The 20,079-nt window shown below is 35.1% G+C and overlaps 1 protein-coding gene across 1 annotated transcript in view; it reads left to right on the top strand.

The window, feature by feature from the left end:
• Positions 1–930: 930 nt before the first annotated feature.
• The window catches only part of LOC107037832 (bromodomain-containing protein 4A), a 23,156-nt gene continuing 4,007 nt past the window's right edge, over positions 931–20,079 (top strand). Inside the window, exons 1-4 of the mRNA XM_015256599.1 lie at positions 931–2,264; positions 6,582–6,663; positions 14,139–14,650; positions 15,898–16,230. Coding sequence (XP_015112085.1) covers positions 2,199–2,264; positions 6,582–6,663; positions 14,139–14,650; positions 15,898–16,230 — 993 coding nt within the window. The 5' untranslated portion in view covers positions 931–2,198. The remainder of the gene's footprint in view (positions 2,265–6,581; positions 6,664–14,138; positions 14,651–15,897; positions 16,231–20,079) is intronic.

The following is a 20,079-nucleotide window of genomic DNA, read 5'->3' as shown; positions in this document are numbered from 1 at the left end:
AATTCATGTCTGATTGATAAATTGTTTATCCGGATGAAAGAAACATTTCTTAAAACTCAACGAACAGTGCATCTGATCAGAATAAAAACGCAACTAAAAATAAACTTCAATTTCAAACAAAAGCTTAATCACGAGCCTTTCGAACTTGAGGGAAGACTACCATGAGTTTTTAAAGGTGCGGGCTATTGGAGTGCAATTTCTTATACATTGAAGATTGATTATATGTCTAAAAATGAATAATTAGTGCAAAAAAATTAATTGTTTATTGTTCGTTTGCCCGAAATCGCTTAAAATGCCAAAAACAGTCCAGGGCCTCCAATTTTTTAGCTACGAAGGACTTTTTTTTTTCAAAATTTTCGGAAAAATATGTGGAATAACAATTACGAGCTATTTTTTTTTAATTCGCCTCTTACATGGCGCAATTTTGTTTTTTGTATTTTTTTACACAAATAGTGAATTTTTTTATATGGAAAAAACCGAAATCAGCTGTGTAGGAGTCGAATTTAAAAAACTGGCTCATAATTACTGTTCCCCACATTTTTCCAGAAATTTCGAAAAAAAAAATCTCTTGTAGCTCAAAAATTGGAGGCCCTGGACTGTTTTTAGCATTTTACGCGTTTTCGGGCAAACGAACAATAAAAAAATTTTTTTTTGCACTAATTATTCGTTGTCAGATCTACATAATCGATCGTCAACGTATGAAAAGTCGCACTCCAATAACCCACGACTTTAAAAACTCACAGTAGTCTCCCCTTAATTCAAATAAAAGATTTTCCAGAGTGAAGCCCAGAAACTCCGGAGCCGTGCACCACGCATGAGTTGGAGCAAGCCCGAGAGGGGGTAATGACGTAGTGGGAAAGGATTGAGAGGGGAGTAGAAGGCTCAGACACCGTGCGGCGGACCCGACTGCTGCAGTCGTCAAGTGGCAAGTGTCGAAATCCCCGATTTTTCCTTAAAAATTCCGGCCGATTCGCTGCACCCGTGAGACGAAAATACCGAATTGATCGAACCGATCCCCGATTGGTGAAGCCCCGTTGACATTATCCGCGCGAGAATCCCCCGAACCCCCGAAAAATGTCCAAACGAAGACAAAGACCAGACGGTGACAACAAAAAATGAAAGGGACTAATGAAATTGTGGCCGATGGGAATGCCTGGCGCTTCTCTGGCGTAATATCACGCTGAAGTGAGACGTGCGAGAGCGCCGACCATTTCCTCATTACATATTACTCCACAGCACTCGGTAATGCCCGCGAGCGTCCCACCGTCTCCCCTCGAACGATGGAATTTCGATTTTCACGTCTGAATAATTTTCGCTGCTAAATGTCACGGTGACAATTTCAACGAAAATAAAATGTGGACTGAGAGGGAACTGGAGAGCTGAACCCGAAGCGTGGAGAGACGCGAGGACACGAACCGTGATGAGGATTGTGCCACAAGGGAACGAGTACTACGAGTACCGTGACACTTATGGCTATCGCAGTGCGGTTGGATTAGAATTTTTTTGTAAATACAGGTGGCACATAGACGTGTCCAGTTGCTACGAAGGTGGCGGCAGTTGTGATTGTAGTGAATGTGATCGAGTGAATCGAGATGCTAGTGAACTGTCGGCACGGAAGCTACCGGTGTCGATTACGACGGTACTGTCGTTAACCGGCGAACACAATAACTTTATCTCGTAGGCACGGGGGATCGTCTCGTTTTTCACTCGTCTTGAGTTCATTTTCAACGGGATTTTAATGCATTGACGGGGACTGGCACTTCGGTTGGAGGTTAACAATGTACGGCCGGGGGGGTGGGGGCAGGGGTGATCGATTCAACTCGAGAGAGAACATGTTGGAGGTACTGCAACGGTGCCAGCGGTCCTGAAGTGCAGTTGAAATCGAGTGAAAAAAATTATTAAGCCGAGATGATCGGGATTAAACAGCTTTGGGAGTGAGGTTATTTGTTGGTGGAGGGACACTCTGAATGCGTTGACAGGTGAAATGCCTGTGTCCTTGCGATTGGGAGTCAATACACTTGACCATTGATAAGAGAGCCTCGTGGAAATTCATGTTGTCAGTGGAGTTTTGGTGTGTGAATTTTTCCTCGGGATCTGTGTGAGAGGGAAATTTTGGATAATTGGCCTGTCGAATGTCTCATCGAGGGGGGAATGGACTCATCGTAAATATAAACAACTGTTAATCAAAGTGCCGGAACATGCTGAAGTTTTTAACGCACAAACTGAGGACTCACTCACTTAACGAGGATCCAAATCAAGATAAGGTAGGGTGGTCTCATTGTTGTGACAATGCATGCACTGTGAGCTATTTTTTCAACTGTGAAATTATGTTGTTCTTTTGTTCTCACACCGGAGATCGATGAGGGGGAGTGAATTACCTTTATTGCTATCAAATCACAGCAGTCGATTCTCTTTGTTTATCGTGGAGCACATTAGGCTGGATGATTGAGTACGGGAATAGAACTGATTATTGGGGACTTCCGGTGGGGACTGCTTTCTAATGAAAAATCCGAATAAATTCGGGAATATTGAATTGTGTCGTTTTCTGAGATGTTTCGGTTTAATTTTTTATTTTTATGCCGTGAGGGTTCAATAGTATGGAGCCCTTTACGGGATTAAATCAATAGCGAAGGGGTAAAACGGTACAAGTCTATTTTGACTATTGACCGGTTTTTAGTGAATTTCTCGGAATCTAAGGGAGATAGCAAAATTTTTGTTATGACCTTTTTTGTAGAGCCGATTGAGGGCTACAACAAATGTAGTCACGAAAATTTCGCTATCTCGCTTAGATTCGGAAATATTCCTCAAAAACTCAACTGGGAGATGAGTCGATTTAAACAGTTTTACCACTTTGCTACTTAATTTTAGTTTTCTGCACGTTTTTTTTATAATCAATACAACATCAATAGAATTTGATTTTTCTTATTGAGATAGTTTAAAAGGAAACCAAATCAAATGCATTTTACCTACCAATACAGGAATAGAACTGATTATTGGGGACTTTCGGTGTGGAGTGCTGTCTAATGAAAAATCCGAATAAATTCGGGAATATTGAATTGTGTCGTTTTTTGAGATGTTTCGGTTTCATTTTTTATTTTTATACCGTGAGGGTTCAATAGTATGGAGCCCATTACGGGATTAAATCAATAGCGAAGGGGTAAAACGGTACAAGTCTATTTTGACTATTGACCAGTTTTTAGTGAATTTCTCGGAGTCTAAGGGAGATAGCAAAATTTTTGTTATGACCTTTTTTGTAGAGCCGATTGAGGGCTACAACAAATGTAGTCACGAAAATTTCGCTATCTCGCTTAGATTCGGAAATATTCCTCAAAAACTCAACTGGGAGATGAGTCGATTTAAACAGTTTTACCACTTTGCTACTTAATTTTAGTCTTCTGCACGTTTTTTTTATAATCAATACAACATCAATAGAATTTGATTTTTCTTATTGAGATAGTTTAGAAGGAAAACAAATCAAATGCATTTTACCTACCAATACAGGAATAGAACTGATTATTGGGGACTTTCGGTGTGGAGTGCTGTCTAATGAAAAATCCGAATAAATTCGGGAATATTGAATTGTGTCGTTTTTTGAGATGTTTCGGTTTCATTTTTTATTTTTATACCGTGAGGGTTCAATAGTATGGAGCCCATTACGGGATTAAATCAATAGCGAAGGGGTAAAACGGTACAAGTCTATTTTGACTATTGACCAGTTTTTAGTGAATTTCTCGGAGTCTAAGGGAGATAGCAAAATTTTTGTTATGACCTTTTTTGTAGAGCCGATTGAGGGCTACAACAAATGTAATCACGAAAATTTCGCTATCTCGCTTAGATTCGGAAATATTCCTCAAAAACTCAACTGGGAGATGAGTCGATTTAAACAGTTTTACCACTTTGCTACTTAATTTTAGTCTTCGGCCGATTCCATTAGAAAATTCTGGACGTTTTTTTTATAATCGATACAACATCAATAGAATTTGATTTTTCTTATTGAGATAGTTTCTATGAAAATTCTTCGACTAAATTTTTTTCCATCAAGTTTTAGAAGGAAAACAAATCAAATTCAACTTACAAATTCAACTAACAAAAACCTAGAGAATTCGATAGGAAATTTGGTTGGATTTCTGTTGGACATTGTATTAGTTTTCGATTGATTGGATTAAAAATTCCACAACTTATCTACCAGTTTTTTTTTAATGGGACATATTCTATAGAAAAAATCTATAAAATTAGATTTTTCTGCACAATTTATTCTAAATGAAATTCTTCTGCTTTGATTCCCCAAAATTCAACTTCACGCATGCGAAAAAAGTTTATAAATAAACCTAGAAATTTCGTTGGAAAATTCGGCAGCATATCTGCAGGTTTCGATTGAGTATTCAATTTTTCTGTACAATTTATACTATTGAGATATTTTCTATAGAAATTATCCAAGTTTTTGTTGGATTTTTTTATAAAAAAGGAAGAAAATCTCGAAGAAAATAGAGCGCAAAAAACTTGGAAAATTCATCTCCAGGAAGTTCTGTAAAAAGTGTTTCAATGAAATAAGATGTATAGAAATACAAAATTTTACTAATTGCTTCCATAAAACAAGTTTTTATTGGACATTTTCTATAGATACACATGCAGTAAAGGTGCAGAATTTGCCAATAGAATTGACCAAAACGGATAGAATTTTCAATAGAATTTCAATAGAAATTCAATACAATTTCCGGCCGAATTCGCTTAGTTTTTTCCCAAATTTTTTTCGTTAGACTATTATCTTACAACAAAATCCTCATATTGAAGCTTCAGTTTACTCATGAAGAATAAAAGAAAGATTGAAGAACTAGAAACAAATATACACACACGAAAAAGATAATCGAAAATCCTAGCGAATTCGTTGAAAATTTCTATTGCACTTCTATTGAACTTCCTATTAATTTTTGGCCGATTCTGTTGGAATGTTCAATCGAAAATATTCAATACAAAAAGTCAATCGAATTTCATTTTCCTATATAACTTATTCTATTCCGATATTTCCTATAGGATTTCCTTTGCTAAAATTTTCCAATTTTTTTTCATTCTATTTTCAATTTCAGTAGTGAAGCGGTAAACCGGGTTAAGGCGATTTTGACTATTGGCCAGTTTTTGACGAATATCTCGGAATCTAAAAGAGATAGAAATTTTTTTGTCATGACCTTTTTCGTAGAGCCAATTGAGGGTTACAAAAAAGGTCATGGAAAAATTCTGCCATCTCTCTTAGATTCCGAGATATTCATCAAAAACTGACCCAAAGTCAAAATCGACTTAACCCGGTTTACCGCTTCGCTACTGATTTCTTCTCATCAAGAAAATCAAACAAAAAAACTTGGAAAATTTGAGCCGAGGACGATCTACAGAAAGTATCTCAATAGAATAAATTTTATAGAAGAATCGAATTTTGTTGATTTTTTCTATTAAATATTTTCTATTGAACGTTTCAGTAGAATCGGCCAAAAACTAGAAATAGAAAATAAAATAGAACGTCCAACAGATATCCAGTAGAATTTTCTAGCGAATTCGCTAGGTTCTTCTATCGAATTTTTTCATCCGTGTGAATAGAGAACTGATGTACCTAACACAATATCTTGTGCCTTGTGGAAACACATGACACTTATGTTTCCTGGATACGTCCATATGATTAACATGACAGGAGCGAGCTGAGAGCCGAGTGAAGATAACGTGAATAATTCTTTAGGATTTCGAGATGTTTTGTCATCACTTTTTCATTGAAGATTAGACTTCTATGAAATTTTATTTACATGACAATGCAATGTTTACTTGAAACATAATCTTCTTCAAACGATCATACACGTCATTCAATTGATTATTCATTTTTCCTTATGAAGAAGATTAGAACAGAATAATGGACTGAGGGAGATCAGCTCACATGGTCAAGGGGCATCGATAGTCTATGTAACTGAGATTTTTCTTTCGATGACTTTTATTTGTCATTGAATGACCATTTGAGACAGTCATTTCAGCTTTCACCTCCCTCTTTGTCCCAGAAGGTGCTTTCAATTCAGTAGCGAAACGGTAAACTGAGTTAAGTCGATTTTGACTTTTGGGCATTTTTTGACAAATATCTCGGAATCTAAGAGAGATAGCAAAATTTTGCTCATCACCTTTTTTATAACCCTCAGTTGGCTCTACAAAAAAGGTCATGACAAAAATTTTTCTATCTCTTTTAGATTCCCAGATATTCGTCAAAAACTGGCCAATAGTCAAAATCGACTTAACCCGGTTTACTGCTTCGCTACTGAATTCTAAAGAATGAAGCTTGAACACTTTAAAAAGCAAATAAAAAATACCGAAAGCTGCAAAATGAGGAAAAATTGCAACATTCGAGTTTCCAAAAAAAATTGAGAACTTTATTGTTTTTCATTCATCTCGGAGCAATTTCAAGATGTTCAATGTAAACAGTCAAATGACTGAATACATTGAGAATTAATATACAACGATAGATGTATTATACATTGAGTATTTTGTGTTCAATATGATGAGTCGAATGACTACTGAATTCATTGTTAGAACTCAAACATTTTTTTAATCCACAGGCGGATGACAATCACGATTCGGGAACCGAATCAGATGATGAGTTTCAAGATGGCAGTGTCACTGGAAACGAGCCCTCTAGTCGTAAGTAAACATCAACAGTAAAAAATGGGCGAAAAATTGGGGTTACTATTGATACTAGTCGCGTATTCCAGACATTCGTCAGGGCTGCATAATCCCACTGAATAGCTGCACACAATTTGTCTAGATCATATTTATCCCGTGACATTATTCTCAAAATTTACTTTACTAGAACTGCGCGCGCGCTATCGCGCGCGCTTATCTATTCGTTGTGAACATGAGGAATTCGAATTTATTAAACTTCATATACTCATAGATGTTTTATAAATATTGATAATGACTTGAAGAGAATTAAGAGAATGAAGAGTGAAACATCAATGAATAATTTTTAATCTTCGATTAATTCTTTTTTTTTACTTTTTAAAATAATCTGATTAAAATCTGTAATTGTTGAAAAATGAGGAGAGGGTTATGAACTGATTTCCTAGAAAACTGAAAAAATTTCTTGAATTCTTTGGAAAATTTCAGTTTTCCAGATAACCGTAGATTTTCAAAGATTTTTCTCGAATTACTTGGGAAACCGAAGAATTTTCATGAATTTTGTAGAGTTTAGAATTTATCTATGAAAATCTGAGAAGCAAGAACTGATCATTTTTGCGGATGATAAATATGAAAAAATTAAAATTTGGGAAGTGAAGAGTAATTTGTGAGTTGAAAAAAATTTAGAAATGCTGTTTTTTTTCTTATGATCGACAATTAGGCAATTTAGATGTGTTTTGATATAAAGATAAACTTCGCACATGAAATAATGATAAATATGACACAGAAAAAATTCTTAGCATTTGAAGAATTTGTAAATACCGGGAATTTTTTTCAGCTACTACTTCACGTGACTCATTGACCAATCAGAATTGAGGATTAGCGGTCAGGCAGTTTCGAGATATTTCGATATAAAACGAAATTGTTTTATATTTAGATGTGTTTTGATATAAAGATAAACTTCGCACATGAAATAATGATAAATATGACACAGAAAAAATTCTTAGCATTTGAAGAATTTGTAAATACCGGGAATTTTTTTCAGCTACTACTTCACGTGACTCATTGACCAATCAGAATTGAGGATTAGCGGTCAGGCAGTTTCGAGATATTTCGATATAAAACAATTTCACGTTTCTTTCATCTTCATTAGTAAATAGGATCGTCTTGCCGTGAAAGTTGAAGTCTGTCATGTTGCGTGGGAGACCATTACCATTACTCAGTCACTAGTCCGCTTCTAAGATTTCTAAGATTGACCAAATGGACTCAACTTGATCCCTATATTTGGATTAAAAATATTGAAACATGAAAGACGACTAGTTAAAATTTCATTACACAAATTATGCTGTACAGTTTAGAGAATTGGAGGGCAAAACTGTATTTCAGGAATTTTAATTTGAAGTCAAGGGGAAAACGCGACATAAAGGGTGAATTTTACCTTTAAAACGTGATTTTGCACATTCCACCAGCAAAATTAGTGACTTAATCCTGACTGCTTAAAATTCCATATCTACACAAATAATAAAATCACACTGCCGGCAAAACGAACACACAAACAGACTCGTTCTTTTAGAATCAACTATTAGATACATAAAGTGCAAATACTTGGCGGAAGGCCCTCGGGCGATGGCCAGTTGCAAGTCCCTTGGAACTTGAAACAAATTCCGGTAAAAATAAAAATAAATAAAATCGCGCAAAAAATTACTGCGCAATCTGGAGAATTGTTGAACAAAACTACTTTGGAAATTTTCACTTTGAATGAAAAGGAAGACGGGAGGCAAAGGATGAATTTTCATCTCTGAAACGTCATTTTCATCACGCTGTGACGAAAAGTGAACTTTTCGGCACGTTCCGCGTGCCTAAAAGTCCAATTTCCGCCACATTGTGATGAAAAATATTGTTCGTATTGTTGAAATATACTAGTTCAACATCGAAGACTAAAATTAAAATTAAAGAGTCGTTACTGAAAAAGTCCAAGAAAGACAGTCTTCTTCACTGCATTTTCCCTGCAGTTTTTTTGTTCACTTTCATCTCCGTGTATCTTTTAAAAAAGTGAATGAAAAATTATTTCACGTACGAAAAAACATCATAGAAATACCTGGCAAATTCGCTAGGAAATTTTATTGAATTTCTAATTTTTGCTCATTTCAATTAAAAATATTTCCATTTTTTTGTCTATGTAATGACAAAAAAAACGGAATTGCAATAGAAAAACCTGCATAGAGCGACGAAATTCTACTGATTCTCTCAAAACAAAAACGCGCAGTAAATCCATGAAATTCGTTAATAGAATCGGCCCAAAAAAATAGAATTTTCAGAGCGAGTTCAATAGAACTCCAATAGAATTTTCTATCGAACTGGCTAGGTTCGTCTATGAAATTTTTGAGTGCCTGTTGTGAATTCACTATTTCAAAAACCAAATATAATAACTCTGTATTGAAATTAAGCAAGAAATTTGTTCTTCCACACTTTCTGACTTCTACTTGACCTAAAGTCAATAATGAATGTTATGACGTCATATTTATCTTCGTTTCATGCACAAAATCAAAAGGAATAATTTTCTCGGACGCATGCCATGAGCCTCGAAAGGACAGTAGTAACACCGAGTGATATGCATTTTAGTCAGACATGTGCATATATCACATACAAAAGAGAGCGGGAATCCAAGGGGAAGGGAGTAAGAAGGGCCTGGGGTTGGCTCGATTCAACTCGAGTTGCTTCGTAACTCCGATGTTTTTCAGAAAGTTAGTACCAACGGGTGACGTGTATCGATCAGCTGATGGCTGGGTCACGAAGTGCGGTGCATATAATGAGAGAAAAAATAGTGAGATAATATGGACAGTCTGGCGGCTTCCGTTTGGATTATCCTATGCCAATTCCCTTAACAATACTTAACCCCTCTCATTTCATATTTTAACTGGGAATGTATCGAGTGCGAACGCTTAGCCAACACTTGCGCTCGCGCGAGACCAGCTACAGAGCTTTCTTTCACGTTCGAAAATAGAATTTTATTACACGAATTTCTTCGGTTTACAGGAACGAAAGGGGATATATTCGATGGTTTTGTGGAGCAGAAACATGCACTGAGAGAAAAATATATATTTTTTCAAATAACGCTTGCTTGAACCCCCAAAAATGGAAAGTAGAAATTTAACAAAAAATAGAACTGGTGTTGATCATTTGGAGACGAATCATTTATTATTTGTCTTGAGATGAAAAATTTTCGTCACTAAAATGGGTTAGGGGAAGTTGGGGTAAAACGGACACTTTTGACTTTTTTTTAAATGTTAATGAGGGGTTGAAATGTTGATAAAATTTAATAATTTTTTTTTCCAATACAAAAAACAATTCGTTCCCTTTATGACGAGCCTAAACTGAGCTCAAGTGATCAATTTGTTTCTGAGTTATGAATAATTTTAAAAAAATCTAAAGTGTCCATTTTACCCCACCCTCCCCTAGTTGTCCAAAAAAAATTTAAACCCCTGTGGAAGCAAGAGATGTGCACATGGAGCTGAAACTAGCAGAATATTCGTCGGAAAATTCAATTTAAGGGATATTTAAGTGTAGGAGAGTCAAATAATTATATGAACAAATGGTTTTTAAGTGCGAAAGAATTTGTACATTACTTAAAAACATTTATACACCTCTAGATTCGCCTAAAACGAATCTTCTGCTGTCGAATCTTTCGCTAGTTTTAGCTTCATTATGTGTAGTACATATTTACTATCACGCATGAAAAAATTCAACAGATTTTGTTTATCCAAAGAAGAATTGCCTGAGAAACTTGCTTGTTTTTCCCTCGGTGAGAGAATAAGTTCTAAACAGACTGAGATGATTTTTCGATAAATGTGAAAAGGGAAAACTGTAGCAGAGTGCTCCTTTCCAGCTGAAAGTTTTAATATGACAGATGATTTCTGCCACCAACATCTCCATTGCGTTTATAATGTAACCTGTTTGTCTGACACTTTGCCGTGTCAGACCGTAATGGATTCGCAGAGCGGAAGGAGAAATTGAATCTCACGAGGGGATGTGGGGAATGTGAACGAGACAAAAATGGGAATTGTTGGCTGGGCATGCGTTTCAATGGTTCACTATTCGCTCATAGGAGTCTTTGTTTAGATGTTGAGAGAAAAGGCGCTGTGCACTGATGAAAACTTTGAGGATAATCGTATTAAATAGGGGAGGCTGGGGGAAAATGGACATTTTTTACTTTTTTTCCAATGCTAATAACTCATTGAATTGTTGATGAAATGGAGTAATTTTTTTTTCAATAAAAAGTACAATTCTTCTCCCTTATGATGAGCCTAGACTGAGCTCAATTGATGAATATATTTATGGGTTATGAATATTTTTAAAAAAGTCAAGTGTCCATTTTACTCCATCCTCCCTTATTCATTGCGTTACTGAAAAATTTTCTTCTCGGAGAACTCTACGAAAATTCAAATTTTATTTTGATGTGGAGGTGTTCAAATTTTCAGAATTAATTTGAAAAATAAGGTTATCAATTTTTTTTTTATTTCAAAAATCAATAATAATTTCATCAATCATGTTATGTTAAATTGAATCCGAATGCACAATATTTAAATTTGTCTTGCAGTTGCTACTTAAATTTAAAAAAAAATTTAAAAGTGTTTTGTCATGATTTTGGTATGAATCAAATTCTAGAACACAAATCTGCTCTCAACATTTCAAGTATACAGAAGAATTAATAATAACAATAATAACTAATAATAATTATTATTCTGCCTTTCAAGTAATCTTGAAAGTTTTAATGACTAATTCATATAAAAAATTTTCTACTGGCGAATCAGTTGATTCCACACGGAAGGAAATTCCAGTTTTCAGTTTCACATCGACAATGAAAGTATTGGAAATTGTGAAAATTCAGGCAACTAGTGTTCTGACTTGCGTATTAAAATCTAATTAATTATAATAAAAGGATTTTTTTGATGAAAAAAATTCATAGAAAAACCTAGTGAATTCTGTAGAAATTTTATCATTTTTTGGCCGATTCCATTGAAGAATAAATTCCATAGAAAACATGATTAGAATTCTACCTTTCTATACAACTTTGTCTATTGAGATATTTCTGTAGGAGTCCCTCAACATGGATTTTCCAAACTTTTTCATTGTATTAAAAAACTGAAACAAAAAAACTTGGAAAATACCTCAATAGAATGAGTTGTATTCTATTGGTTCGAATCCTATTGATTTTTTCTCTAAAATATTTTCCATTGAACATTTCTATTCTATTGAAATAAAAGATGAATGTTTCGCAACGTTGTTTTATATAGAAATATATTGAAATGGGGATAAGCTGCGGAGATTTCTAAACAAATCGGTCAAAAGTGAATAGAAATTCAATAGAATTTTCTGGTGGAATCGCTAGATCTTTCTATTTATTCGTATCACTGCGAAAACTAATGTCTGAATTTCAGACACTTTTGTAGACACTTTCGAGACATTAAAATGTGTCTGAATCAATGGAGGTATTTCAATTTCAGACACCAAGATGTCTGAAATTAAGATATAAACATCAGTTTCAGACACAAGCGGTGTTTGAAATTTTCAGACATCCGTTAGATTTTCCAACACTTTTAAAGATTCAGACGTTTTTTGCCATCTCCATCTTAAATTCAGATGGTTGTCAGACACCTAGTTTTTGCAGTGGATGAGTCAACTTTTCAGACATGAGAAATATTCTAAAAATTAATGTTTGAATGGACTTTGTCGTCTGAATCAGGTGAGATATCTTAATAGTGAAATGTTTGAATCGCTCATAAATAACTGAATTTCAGACACAGAAAATATCTGAAAATGAATACCTGAAAATTTTCAGACACAAAAAATGTCTACCACCATTTTCAGACAGAAATTGTGATTGAAATTTTCAGACATTAGTCAGATTTTCAGACACTTGAAGATTCAGACGTTTTTTCCCATCTGACATCTTAAATTCAGATAGCTGTCAGCCACTTGGTTTTTGTAGTGTACATGGAGAATAGCCTCGTAACAACCAAATGGTAATTAGGTAGAATAGCACCTCCTACTCATTCGGGATACTGATAGGTAAATATCAACTTTTTTATATTGAACTTGAAGTAATTTGACGTATATTTTCTCGGAACCTAGTTGCTATAAATGAATTCAACCTCCTTTGAGCTATCACACTCAATAATATGTATACTCATGTAGATGTACAGAACTTCCCATTCTGCGCTTTCCCTTCTCAAAGCATTTATGAAATATCATTTATGAGGTGTTCATATAAATTCAACGTGTAGTGAAGCACTTATTCTTAAAGTATCAAGCTTCACCAGAACTTAGCATTACCCAGAGTTCCCGATGGGGGCGCAGCTGGTATGAACCCCCCAAAGGCCAAAATTTGACCCAGTCACCCCCCTCAAGTTATTTACCTAATTGAGTCCGACTCAATTTTTTTCTTGATTTCAATTTCTATTTGTGTTAAATGACGAAATAATTCAGCTTCCTCGAAAAATTCGTTGGAGTAGTCATATAAGCGAATTATACAATACTTAACCCCTCTCATTTCATATTGCCTAAAAGTCCAATTTCCGCCACATTGTGATGAAAAATATTGTTCGTATTGTTGAAATATACTATTTCAACATCGAAGACTCAAATTAAAATTAAAGAGTCGTTACTGAAAAAGTCCAAGAAAGACAGTCTTCTTCACTGAATTTTCCCTGCAGTTTTTTTGTTCACTTTCATCTCCGTGTATCTTTTAAAAAAGTGAATGAAAAATTATTTCACGTACGAAAAAACATCATAGAAATACCTGGCAAAGTTCGCTAGGAAATTTTATTGAATTTCTAATTTTTGCTCATTTCAATTAAAAATATTTCCATTTTTTTGTCTATGTAATGACAAAAAAAACGGAATTGCAATAGAAAAACCTGCATAGAGCGATGAAATTCTACTGATTCTCTCAAAACAAAAACGCGCAGTAAATCCATGAAATTCGTTAATAGAATCGGCCCAAAAAAATAGAATTTTCAGAGCAAGTTCAATAGAACTCCAATAGAATTTTCTATCGAACTGGCTAGGTTCGTCTATGAAATTTTTGAGTGCGTGTTGTGAATTCACTATTTCAAAAACTAAATATAATAACTCTGTATTGAAATTAAGCAAGAAATTTGTTCTTCTACACTTTCATTCTGACTTCTACTTGACCTAAAGTCAATAATGAATGTTATGACGTCATATTTATCTTCGTTTCATGCACAAAATCAAAAGGGATAATTTTCTCGAGCGCATGCCATGAGCCTTTGACCCAGTCACCCCCCTCAAGTTATTTACCTAATTGAGTCCGACTCAATTTTCTTCTTGATTTCAATTTCTATTTGTATTAAATGACGAAATAATTCAGCTTCCTCGAAAAATTCGTTGGAGTAGTCATATAAGCGAATTACGAATAGTTATAAAGAAAATCCAACCGTGTTTTTCCGTGAATTCACTTGGCAAAAATATATTTCTAGCCATGGGAAGTCCGTCAAGCCCTCCAGCTCCGGACAGCGCCCTCCCATCGGACCCAAATTTCTGTGCATCAACGACGACATTCAGTTACCTCCAGCGCACCTCAAGCGAGGAGTTAACAGACAATTCCGAAACGCGATTACAACATCCAGGATCCGCAACAACCTCTAGACTGCAGAACTGTCAATCGCGTGAATCTAGCTTACTGTCCCTAAATTACAATGACCAACACAGCTCCGAGGAGGAGCTCGAGGTGATAAATAGTCCAAAAGCAATAGCATCTCAGGGATGTAGACCAGCAACAGCCCCCGAGAAACGTAAATGGTCACAAGTGAGCAGTAATAGTAGTGCCCAGGGACATTGCAGTCAGACACAACAGCAATCTAGCCAATCCGAAAAATCCCAGTCGCAACAAACACTCGGTTTGGACGTACCAACGATCGTTTCCACTTCCTCGGCGCCAGTTAGCAGAGCCGGGATGGAACCAGCTGGCTCAGGCTCCAGCGATGAAGAGGTAATTCCATAAAAATCCGGCAATTTCACGAAATCCCGTACGGCAATTCAGCCTCGTAATCGTCGATTTCTTTTATTTTCTCTTTGGATTATTTATGCACTGAGAAAACATGACCTCATGTCACAAAATCATTTTAAATATTCAACGGCTAGTAATGGATGTGACATTTCGGTGTATTTTGTTTCTGAATCTTTTTTCGTACAGTTTCATGAAAACATTGATTTTATTTCGGTATGGGTATGGGAATCGCTGAAAATGATGAAAGTTTAATTGAGTAGCATTTTCAATTTTCAGAATTAATTTCACTAGATAATTTCATTGAAATGGGAAATTTTACAAACTAAAAAAGCTAGTGGTTTATTGTATTTTTTATCCTTTTATTTATTTTTGAAAATGATAAAAGTAACAATAAACAATCAAAGGAACATATAATTTAATGTCACGTTTCTCCCATGGCTCTTGACAGCTAGAATTATATTATTTCACACTAAATAATCGCTTCATGTCACAAGATAGTTAAATTGTTCCATAAAGTATCCACAATAAATCCATTTAGTAGTTAATTTTTGGTGCAGATCCTGGATTATTCAAATCTTTTTTCATCTCTTTAAAAGAATATATTTTTTCAATTTTCTATTTCTATCATGAAAAATATGTTCAGAAACTATCTTTGTAAAAATATAAAACAAAGTTTTTTATAATCTAGGATCTTAAGCAAAGATTATCCTTGTTCCTAGGCTTAAGGTTATCCCTGGCAACATATCCCCGGCACCATATCCCATTTGCCACAGTAAATCAGATACATTTTTCAATTTCTTGTTATTCAACTTATTCAGAATATAAATTAAAAATGCTCTTTGAAAAAATTAAGAATTTCTTCTACTTTTTTTGTTATTATTCATTCATAATTTTTCAAAACTTCTGCATGATGCAGGACTCAATTGACAATTTCAGATGACGAAAGATGAAAAAAACCATCGAGATAACGTTCGAAAGATAGTACACTCGGGCCTTTAATTGATAAAAATAGATTGAAAAGAATAAACAGAATAGACTGCGTTTTACTCAATTTGAAAACTATCGAAATGAATTAATATTATTATTGCACAGAAACTGATAACTCGCCATTCAATTCCGAATGAACATGAACGGATCGAATAACTTGACCCGAGGTCTCACGATCCTCAAGTATCCCATAATGCCTGCCTAATACATATTTATTTACATGATTATTCATCACAAAACAGGTACAAGGCTTGCTGGGTAGTAGTAGAAGCAACGGGAGTATAATCTCTCAGCCAGTGCAATTTCGTACATCACCACCAATCGATGCTCACAAGCCAGGGAGATCATTATCACCACCACCAAAGCTCTTCCATGCATCGACGAGGGATCCACGACCGCCACCGAGGCCTCGTTCACGGCCCAGACATCATCCCCACCTATATCATCACTATTACCACCATCATTATCAAATCGAAACGGATGTAGACTCGTTGAGTGCTTGCAGTCCACGTAAACGTCATCGACCACCGCATCGTCAGCCCAGGCCATGTCTCGATTTTGAGAAAATGCAACAGGTAATGTTGATTATTCGCTATTAATTATTCTGATTGATGATTTTTTCATCATCACAGGAGAACCCATTGTCTGTGACGAAAAGAGGAAGCCTATGAGCAATGAATATTAGTTGTTACTGTTTCAGCGAACGTTTCAGTTGTGACAGCGAAATATTTTTTGTATAAGCAAGTCTCTTCGTTGAAACTCAGGGTTGAACGGGTTTTACTCGTCCCAAAACAAATTAATCCCAGGATAATTTCATCCCAAACCTCAAATTCCAATGGAATTTTTCACCGTCACAACTATAATTTAGGGAGAGAAAGATATTAACTTTATTTTTACATAAAAAGGTACTAAACACAACATCAAAATTAATTGACAAATTCAATTACAAAAATCAGTAATTCATATTTGAGAAAAATTATTCACAAACTTGACAACTCAATTCAATTATTAAATTAGTCCACTTCTCGTCAACATTGTTATTGCATCTTAAAGAGTCAATATATAACATGCAACAGGTAATGTTGATTATTCGCTATTAACTATTCTGATTGATGATTTTTTCATCATCACAGGAGAACCCATTGTCTGTGACGAAAAGAGGAAGCCTATGAGCAATGAATATTAGTTGTTACTGTTTCAGCGAACGTTTCAGTTGTGACAGCGAAATATTTTTTGTATAAGCAAGTCTCTTCGTTGAAACTCAGGGTTGAACGGGTTCTACTCGTCCCAAAACAAATTAATCCCACGATAATTTCATCCCAAACCTCAAATTCCAATTGAATTTTTCACGGTTACAACTATAATTCAGGGAGAGAACGATATTCACTTTATTTTTACAGAAAAAGGTACTAAACACAACATCAAAATTAATTGACAAATTCAATTACAAAAATCAGTAATTCATATTTGAGAAAAATTATTCACTAACTTGACACCTCAATTCAATTATTAAATTAGTCCACTTCTCGTCAACATTGTTATTGCATCTTAAAGAGTCAATATATAATGATTCTCACACCAAATTGTTCACAAAAACGATCAAAATTTGATATTCAAAGGAATTATCGATTGAATAATGATAACACCACCAAACGGTCAACACTCTGCTAATTCGATAAGTCACGCGCTTCAGCCAAGCGTATTCTTCATCCAAACAGTGAATTGTCATGCACTGAGAAGACAAGAGTTTTTTGAGAAGTACATCTTTACTTGTATCAAGAAAATCATGACTTGAAAATTACCAAGCGCACAATATTTCGCACTAAGAAAACAAATCTTACGACAAGAAATTTTCTACTTCTCCGAAAGATGAGGGCAATTGGTTCATATCAAGAAAACGAGTACTCAAATCAATTCAAGTGATTTCTGCATTAAAATGTTTAAAAATCGAGGCTAAAAAACTGATAAATGAAATAATTTAATTTTACTTGCTTTGAGAAATGACTTTCTTGTCATCAAGAAATTGTCCTCGTCTTTAGGATAAATACAAAATTTCTTGATGAAAGTTTTTTTGACGTGGATACGTCCATGTTTTTATTATGGCGGTCATTTTGAGAAGCGGTCCTTATGTGCAGCGCCATCTATCGGAATTCTAGAAAATTCTAGACATTTCGAGGTAATTTGACATTTTATTTGAAATTTCGAAAAAATTCAAGGAGTTTCTAGAAAATTCGAGAAAATCATCAAGGAGTTTCCAGAAAATTCGAGAGAATTCAAAGAGTTTCCAGAAAATTCGAGGGAATGCAAGAAGTTTGTAGGAAATTCGCGAAAGAAGGAAAGACCATGGACGTACACGGAGAGAAATTTTTGATAAAAATTATCCTACCGTTCTGTAAAAGTCTATCATCATGAGTCATCTAGTATCATGAGTCATCGTTTCTTCATTTCTATCCCGAAATTTAGTAAAAATTAATATATGATGATCAAATTTTATTCTGTGTTAGAGAAATTTTATCCTGATGAAAATAAAAATTACCGTGCCGGTAGAGTAAAAATTACTGTACCAGTAGGGTAAAATTTATTATGCGTCAGGATAAAATTGCTCTAACACAGAATAAAATTTGATCATCATATATTAATTTTTACTAAATTTCGGGATAGAAATGAGGAAACGACGACTGATCATACACTTTTATAGAACGGTAGGGTAATTTTTATCAAAAATTTCTCTCCGTGTATATCCACGTAAAATCACAGCTGTATCGAAGATACAGCCGCCCGCAGTTTTTTTTAATACGAAATTTGCCGCCTATATGGAGTCTATAAAATCCATATATTTCACATACATAAATAGGAGTAATTTTTCCGTGGGGGCAATGTTTAAGAGCAAATAAAATTATTCCTCATGAATTAGATGTGGACTCTCTCGTACTCCGTTCTATGAGAGGAGGTCTACACTCCTAAACTATTCCGAAACTATACATGAGTAAACTTACACTCAACTATCCTCCTCTAACATGGCCTTTATAAACCCCCTAATAGGACGACACGTTCAGCATAATACATAGTCATTGGGGACGTAACTGAGCACATCGGGTATCTGTGCATACCATATCGCGCTTGTAGCCCCAGCATATACACGAGCCTTACAGGAGACACGAGCATATTACAATAATAATAGTCTGCCTCTGTTATTTCTCGCAACACGTCGGCACGCATCCAGAGGGAATACATGTACGGAATCGTATTAGTTCAATAATTCCAAGGCTGATTAGCATTATTGCGTTGATCATCCCACCCGACGACAATATTTTAACAACTGACAGCTGCAATCGACGAAAAGAAAATTCCCTGCACTTTGTTATAATGCGTTTTCCGGAGATTCAAAGAACGAAAAGCGGATCTCGGCCGCACGGACGGAGTGAGTCAGATCAGACCGGCTAAAGACAGAAAGGTCTTGAAAATCAAGCACTAACGACGAGAAAAGTCATAAAAATTGAATGAGTAGGAGAGCCCATGGCTCTGCAGGCGGGGGCTAATGAACAATAAAAAAACATCTGATTTCTTTGATACAGCCGTAATTTCACGTGGATACGTCTAAGGTCTTGCCTGTCCTTCACTGAACGTCATAGTTTTTCACTGTACATATTTATATAGGGGAGAGTGGGGCAAAATGAAACAGTCAAAAAACGACTGTTTGACGAAATTCAAACAAAAAATTTTTTTTATCATTTTTTTTTATAAATATTTTTTCATTCTTGGGAGTACTGATGAGAATAATAATTTTCCATTCAGTAGAATTGGCCCAGGGGGAGATCCAGTGGGGAAAAAGGAGAATGTGATGCTGAATTTCAATCGAATAATCAATTGACAAAATCTTCGCCCATCAAGATTTCTAAATAATTTTCCATTCTGTTGAATGGAAAATTGTTATTTTCATAAGTACTCCCACGAATAAAAAAAAGGACAAAAAACTATTTCATAAAAAAAAATTTATTGTGCTTGAATTGCGTCAAAAAATCTTTTTTTTGCCCCACTCTCTCCTAGGCATATGAGAACAAGTAGGGATTTCGCATCGTCTCGTCATGATAGTACGTTTTTTATAATCACAATTCGATTGAATTGTTATATACACCCAAAATTCCTGAACAAACGTTCAACATATTTCATTCACAACGAAATTGTCATGTGCCCTTGCGAATTTTAACACAGATCCTCAAAAAAAAATTTTAAAAATTCACAAAACCTAACAACACGGAACAAAACGGAAATTTGATGTATTCCGTGCAATAATAACCAACTCAAGGATCCCTCAAAATTATAATTCACGTCTAAAAAATGGAGAATTTTCTAGAATTCCGACAGATGGCGCCACTGCGGATAAGGAACCATAAGGACTTTTTCCCTAACCCCCCCCCCCCCCC

Source organism: Diachasma alloeum, unplaced genomic scaffold (assembly GCF_001412515.2).
Source record: "Diachasma alloeum isolate Michigan unplaced genomic scaffold, Dall2.0 Dall_scaffold_00271, whole genome shotgun sequence".
Classification (NCBI taxonomy): domain Eukaryota; kingdom Metazoa; phylum Arthropoda; class Insecta; order Hymenoptera; family Braconidae; genus Diachasma; species Diachasma alloeum.
Note: the sequence above shows the minus strand (reverse complement) of the source record. Positions and strands in the feature narration are given on the sequence as shown.